The sequence below is a fragment of the Tachysurus fulvidraco genome, chromosome 19 (genome assembly GCF_022655615.1).
Source record: "Tachysurus fulvidraco isolate hzauxx_2018 chromosome 19, HZAU_PFXX_2.0, whole genome shotgun sequence".
Taxonomy (NCBI): Eukaryota; Metazoa; Chordata; class Actinopteri; order Siluriformes; family Bagridae; genus Tachysurus; species Tachysurus fulvidraco.
The window spans coordinates 1,161,985-1,169,841 of record NC_062536.1 but is presented as its reverse complement, the minus strand read 5'-3'; the positions used below and the strand labels follow the sequence as shown (position 1 = coordinate 1,169,841).

Here is a 7,857-nt window from a genome sequence, read left to right as displayed (position 1 = left end):
TCATGTGAACTCGGATTAAAACAGAGATTTTGTTGAGATGTGAAGCAGAGAAAAGTTACAGAAAACATTGACATTAATATTTTATTTCTCACATACACAACCATACACAGTACGACACGTAGTGAAATGTTTTTAATCTGTCTGTGATTTTAAACATCAAATAAAATAGAATAATAAAAAAGAAACTAGAATAAAAATAGAATAGATATAACAAATAGAAATGTAAGACTCAGTTTAATGGAGTGTAAAAATAAATGTGAATATGGATCAGTGGCAGAACAATGTGACTGTTTTAATAAAGTTCAAATGTGTTAAATACTGCAATATATGAACTATGTTCTGTGTAAAATAAAATCTGGCTGATGTCTCAGTGTTGTGTATGAAAGTCCAGAAAAAGTTCAAGTTCTAGTCTTATGTGTCACCTCACTGTACCCCGCCCTCTTTACTGACCCCATGCCCCGCCCCCTCACTGTACCATTCCTCTTTACTGTATCCCCCTACCATTCCCCACCCTATCACTGTGCCCCCCCCCCCCACTGTGCCCCTTTTTTCACTTTTCTCAGTAGAAATGTGGACTTGCAGTCAGATGATGATTAATAATCCCACATTGTACCTGAGGACTGAGGAGATGTAACTACCAGACTAACACTTATCACTGTGTTAATGAGTAGTATGTGAATGTGGATTTAGATGAATGACGACTTCCTGTTTTACACATCTGATTTATTTGCCACAGATTTGATCAATAATGTTAAATTGTTAACTGCTAAAAGAAGCTTTTCTTTTCTCTTCTCATTTCTAAACTCTTCTAAAACTGGATGTGATTTAGTCATCAGTGAAAGCTTTTTGAAGTGATTTATTCATTTAGACGACTAGTTAGTTAGTTTTCTTACAAAATACTAGTTGTGGATTTAAGGTTGTTTAGCTAAAAAAGTTTACATGTGTAATTGTAGTAAAGATCTTTACAGTGAAATAAAATGTAAAACTGAAATAATAAAATGATCTGCAGCTCAAAGTTACATTCATGTTTCTTACATTATATGATGAAAAACAAACAAACAAACGAATGAATAAATGAGAATAAAAAATGATGAATGCCAAATAAAAAAAAATCTGTGTTTTCAGGTTTCTGTAAAATTCTTGTGTGCCTGTGATCAAAGTGATTAAACACTAGAAACGTCCCTGTGTACAACCAGTGAAGAGTGTGTCATTGTGTCTCTCTACAGGTTGTGTGATTGTGATGTCTCAGATGAAGGCTGTGCTGCTCTGACTTCAGCTCTGAGATCAAACCCCTCACACCTGAGAGAACTGGATCTGTCTGGGAATAATATAGGAGACTCAGGAGTGAAGAGTCTCTCTGCTGTACTGGAGAATCCTCACTGTAAACTGGAGACACTGAGGTAAGATCATCTATTAAAACATTAATAATAAATCATGGTCTAATCTTCATCCAGGTCGTAATAATAGATAAACACATTGTGTATAAATAAAACACAGTCACAGTTGTTCTTGTCAATACTGAATAAACCATTTACACTTTCACTGTCTGGGGTTAAAAAATACACCAATGAACTAACAACTTCTCCAAACACTAATTAGAGTCTGACCCTGTTTTAGGTCTGATTACTGACAGTCTGATCTTCTCAAGAAAGATCTGTTCATGTGAACTCGGATTAAAACAGAGATTTTGTTGAGATGTGAAACAGAGAAAAGTTACAGAAAACATTTACATTAATATTTTATTTCTCACATACACAACCATACACAGTACGACACGTAGTGAAATGTTTTTAATCTGTCTGTGATTTTAAACATAAAATAAAATAGAATAACAAAAAAGAATAAAAATAGAATAGATGTAAAAAATAGAAATGTAAGAATCAGTTTAATGGAGTGTAAAAATAAATGTGAACATGGATCAGTGGCAGAACAATGTGAGTGTTTTAATAAAGTTCAGATGTGTTAAATACTGCAATATATGAACTATGCAGTGTTGTAATGTAACGGAGTACAAATACTTCGTTACTGTACTTAAGTAGAAATGTCACGTACAACACTGCATAGTTCATATATTGCAGTATTTAACACATCTGAACTTTATTAAAACACTTACATTGTTCTGCCAAAGGAAGAAATGTGTGTGACTGTAATAAGGGAGGTTTGGCGAATCACTGCTCCTAGATTACATTACGCTCCGCACGCTGTACGGAGAAGCACAGGTACGCGCAGCGTGCACGCGCAGTCAGAGCTGGGGGCGTTTATCTATAACGTTAATCAGCAGAAAGACGCAAAGACGGCAACCAAAAGCAGTGAAATGTCACTATTCTTATTACCAGAGTTGTAGCACAAACAAAATATTAATGCAAACAATCTATTAATTACTAAATAAAAATAACATTTATTGATTTGGTCTTTGTCTTGTGAATATTAGTTTATTAATGTCTGCATCCATCGGACACACTGTTTGTAGAGAATACACACATACATGAACTGATCTGATTCAAGACTGACATCATTACATCATACATAAAATTTTGGTGTCCACTTTTACCATTTAATAACACCATAACTTTTGGCTTACTATGTAGTCATATAATATATAATATAAAACTCTTCTTGTTTTAAATTCTCACTGAGGGATAAAACCCCTAAAGATGAAACCCTAGAACTGCCCCTGATCTTATACCTACTGAAAATCACTGAAATTTTACTTTTTACTTTTACTTCAAATACTTAAGTACATTAAATATCAGAAAATGACTTTTGATACTTAAGTACAGTAAATATCAGATACTTTAAGACTTTTACTTCAGTAATATTCTAAAAGGTGACTTTCACTTCTACCGAAGTCTTTTTCTAGTACGATACTTTTACTTTTACTCAAGTATTGCTTTCTAATACTTTATACAACTTTTAACTTTTTTTAAATAAAAAAAAATCTGTGTTTTCAGGTTTCTGTAAAATTCTTGTGTGCCTGTGATCAAAGTGATTAAACACTAGAAACGTCCCTGTGTACAACCAGTGAAGAGTGTGTTATTGTGTCTCTATACAGTTTGTGTGAGTGTGGTGTCTCAGATGAAGGCTGTGCTGCTCTGACTTCAGCTCTGAGATCAAACCCCTCACACCTGAGAGAACTGGATCTGTCCTGTAATAATCTAGGAGACTCAGGAAAGAAGCTGCTGTCTGATCTTAAGCATAATGAACATTACAAACTAGAGACACTGGAGTGAGTAATGACCTGTTAATAAAAGTTTACCCTCATTATCATTACACATTGATACACATCACATTTCTCTTCAATAACTTTCACATTATCAGGTTAGAAAATGTCACTATATTCTGTTTAATCAGAATTTTCCTAACGATTCTCTTTAATGCTGTTTTGTGTTCAGTAAAGTGTGTTGATGTAAAATTCATGTGAAGGCAGAACACAGGGATTCAGACAGTCTACAAAAAGTCACCAATGAGTTGATGAGAGTGATTGTTAATGAACATTGTGTCTTCTGTCATTCCTGTAAAATTCACCTGAGTTTGTTCTTAAAGTCTGCACTTAAATATAAATGTAGAACAAGATCTAAATGACACAGTAGTGTTTGTTATATAAAAAGCTCCTGTGATTGGATAAGAGCAGTGATGTGATGGGTAAAGATCTGCTCATTATCCTGTTACAACTTGTGGAAGTTCTCATTTGTTCTAGTTAAATGTTAGAACACAGATGTTAGTAAGAATGAAGAAATGTTGAATGATTCATTATAAACAGGAGATGATGATGTTTCTGTTGGAGCAGAGATGATTACATGCTGTTGGTCATGAAGTACCACAGTCCACTTTGTGCTGATTAATTCACATCTTTTTCTTTCATATTCAGGTTCTATTGAATATCTGTGTGTGATGAAGACTCCAGTGTTCCTGCATTACCATGATGAAGAATAGAGAACATGTTTATTAACACATCACTCATTTAGTTCTAACACATTAAACACACACAGAGACGTGAGAAGTGTGTGTTCATTGTGTACAGTGAATCAGACTAAACACAATTCTACACTGAGTTTATAATGACCTCTGATCCCTGGATAAAATTCCCTGGACCTCAATCCCATAAAAACCTGAGGGATTATTTGTAACAGCAGGTGAAAATCCACATGAACTCGAGCTGAACCCTGTTCATTTTACTGTTTGTGTGATTTATTATTTGTGTATTATTGTGATATAATTTACACTTTTTACACACGTATACTTATAGCTATATTACTGGATACATAACCAAAATTACATTGTATAAAGGTACTTAAAATGTCTTGTATAAATATATCATACATTTAGAAGGAATAAAATACATAAATACAGTGTCATTATTTTTGTTGTGTAAAATAAATATTATGTATAGATAATTCTGTAGAATATTCTGTAGAAAAACTATTTTTGTTCCTCAAATATATAATCTATATAAATAAAGTTCTTCAAAAATAAATGTATGTCTAACACAATATATAGTTACAGAATGTATTTCTGAAGAGAAACATGTTTGTAATAAAAAATAAATGACTATAACATGTAGGGTTAACATTATAACACAACGTTGCTGAGTTAAAACAACTCACACTGGATCAGTCCACATTGTACCCAGTGCTGGAGTTCAGAATCGACCCAAACTGGGTTCTGTTTAATCTCAGACATTTTAGACTGCACCTTTATGAGGAGACTCACCTGGGAATGAGTGAATATGAGCACAAACTCCTTCTTTCTGTTGTGTATCAGTCTGTTTTTTACCTGCTTCCCTCTCATCTGTTTTAGTCAGTAGTGGAATTATTATTAATATAATTATTTTTAATTAGTTTGCTATGCAGCAGCTAACGAATACTCATAATTTAACCAACATTAAAATGTTATTACATTTATTTAACTGTCGTTACAACTTGATGTATTGTGCAATGTCTTGTTATTAAGCCTATAAAGCAATACTAGTGCTGCCTGTGTGTCTGTTGCTAGCACATCAGGAGATACAGATAATTTCAGTTTATCCTCCACAAGCACTGCTCCTTCTCAGTCATGCATCCAGCTACAGTCATGTGCAAAACCATAGGGGGAAACATCGACTGTGTGCTGGTGGGTCAAACACAGCTTGATAAAAATAAGCTATTATGTCAATTCAAGTAAAGAAGCTTTTATTTCAACCATATTTAGCAGTTACAGTACACAGTGACAATAGACAGCGTTCCTCCAGGACCAGGACCAGGATCATGGAGCTACATAAAACATAGACAGACCTAAGGACTTAGTAAGTTAGTCTTAGCCACATAAAGTGTATCTGTGCAACCTGGTGTACACAGTGCAGGACAAGACAGACAAGCGCACAGTGCAGTGTGTGTGTGTGTGTGTGTGTGTGTGTGTGTGTGTGTGTGTGTGTGTGTGTGTGTGTGTGTGTGTGTGTGTGTATTGTGCATGGTACAATTCAGTCCAGTTATTAAGGAGTCTGATTGCCTGTGAAAGAAACTGTTACACAGTCTGGTCATGAGGCCCGAATTCTTCAGTACCTTTTTCTTCCAGATGGCAGGAGGGTGAAGAGTATGTGTGAGGGGTGTGGGGGGCAAAGAGTGTGTGAGGGGTGTGTGGGGTATAGAGTGTCTGTGAGGGATGTGTGGGGTATAGAGTATGTGTGAGGGGTGTGTGGGGTAAAGAGTGTGTGTGAGGGGTGTGTGGGGTAAAGAGTGTGTGTGAGGAGTGTGCGTGTGTTTGAGGGGTGTGTTACATCATCCAGAACACTGTTGGCTTTGTAGATGCAGCGTGTGGTGTAAATGTCTATGATAGAGAGAAGAGAGACTCCAATGCCATAACATTAAAAACCTCATATTCATTTTCATCACTTCATATTGTAAGTGTCCTGTGGTGAGTATTTTACACCTAGGTTTCAGCTCAAGTCAAGAAGCTTTTATTGTCATTTTAACCATATATATCTGATGCAGTACAAAGTAAAATGAAACTATTTCTCCAGAACCATGGTGTTACATACAACAACATAAAGCTACAGAAAACAACACAGACATAAGGACTTACTGTAAGTCCTAGTCACATAAAGTGCAACGTGTGCAACCAAATGCAACAGTGTGAGACAAAATACAGTGCAAACAGACAAAACAAAACACATTACACATTAAGACAAACAAAAATGTACATTTACAGCATGTGACAGACTCTCTTATCCAGAGTGACATACGAAAATGCTTTTTTTTACACAAAAGTGTAAGTGTGTGTGTTCCATACAGAGCACTTTCTCCTACATTCTTGCTGTGTCCCCCACATGACGCCACTCTTCCATAAAGAGCAGATTTGTGGAGTGCACGACTAATAGTTGTCCTGTGGACAGGTTCTCCCACCTGAGCTGTGGATCTCTGCAGCTCCTCCAGAGTTACCATGGGCCTCTTGGCTGCTTCTCTGTTTAATGCTCTCCTTGCATGTCCTGTCAGTTTAGGTGGACGGCCATGTCTTGGTAGGCTTGCCGTACTCTTTCCATTTCTGGATGATGGATTGTACATCATGCTCTGTGAGATGTTCAAGGCTTGGGATATTAATTTATAACCTAATCCTGCTGTAACTCTCCTGCAGACCACAGGACAATTTGACCCCGCTGGAAAGTTTAATGTGTCATAACTTGGGTTTTCTTCCACATATTTGCCTGAAATTTAGCAGGATAGTTCTTTGCAAGTAAAATTAATTTTGTCTATTTTCGTTGAACTATGTGTTCGTAAAATAAATACTTTCCTCGTCAAGAGCATGCGGTCAAATTGTCCCAGCCACATTTAGTGGGGCAATAGGTCACACTTTTGCCCTTTTCAGCACAATGAACATACATAAGGACACAAAAATGCACACATAAAATGTCCATTAACACACGCACCCAAAACACACACACACACACACACACACACACACACACACACACACACACACACACACACACACACACACACACACACACCCCACACACACTCACACACCACACACAAACACACACAAATAGGGCATTGCATTTCATTAGGCCTCAAGGGGAAAAAAAGCTACATATTTGTAAATCTTTCACACTTTTGACATGCCTTCGCCTAGCAGAGGGCAAAATATGATCTACCAAAACTATGCTGCACACACACCCACACACACACACAGACACACTCACACAAGCATTGCAATTCATTAGGCCTCCAGAAAAAACGAAAGGTACTCATTTGTAAATATTTTGCACTTGTAATATGCATTTGTCCAGCTGGGGGCAAAATCTTCTCTACCGACAAGCTTCACACACACACACACACATACACACACACACACACACACACACACACACACACACACACACACACACACACACACACACACACACACACACACACACACACACACACACACACACACACACACACACACACACACACACACACACACACACACACACACAGAGGCCTCCAAAAAAACAAAAAATCATTTGTAAATGTTTCACACTTGTTATACACATTTGTCCAGCTGGGGGCAGTAACTTCTCTTCTTCTTCTACCAACAAGTGTGTGTGTGTGTGTGTGTGTGTGTGTGTGTGTGTGTGTGTGTGTGTGTGTGTGTGTGTGTGTGTGTGTGTGTGTGTGATGTGATCAGATGACATTTGGTGGGCAAAATAGACATTAAAAGTACAAAATGTAATGCTGATCACACAGAATTGTGATAATTGTAGAATTTTTGATTTATAAGCATTCAAGTAAATTTGACCTGGAAAAAAAACAGGTTTTATTATTTGCTGACATTAAAAATGGTCAAAATTGTTTCAAAAGAATCTCCTGGCTTTGAAATATACCAGCCTGCAATTACGCA

General features: G+C 36.6%; 1 protein-coding gene across 3 annotated transcripts in view; it reads left to right on the top strand.

Annotated features, from left to right (window-relative positions):
* LOC113663787 (NACHT, LRR and PYD domains-containing protein 12-like) overlaps positions 1 to 4,355 on the top strand; it is a 631,994-nt gene extending 627,639 nt beyond the window's left edge. For 2 of the 3 annotated variants that reach the window (XM_047803868.1, XM_047803869.1), the window contains one exon: positions 3,869 to 4,355. In XM_047803868.1, coding sequence (XP_047659824.1) covers positions 3,869 to 3,878 — 10 coding nt within the window. In that variant the 3' untranslated portion in view covers positions 3,879 to 4,355. Of the gene's footprint in view, positions 1 to 2,838; positions 3,227 to 3,868 lie in introns of those variants that run through there. The other variant, XR_007138574.1, reaches the window with a different exon arrangement.
* Positions 4,356 to 7,857: the final 3,502 nt, after the last annotated feature.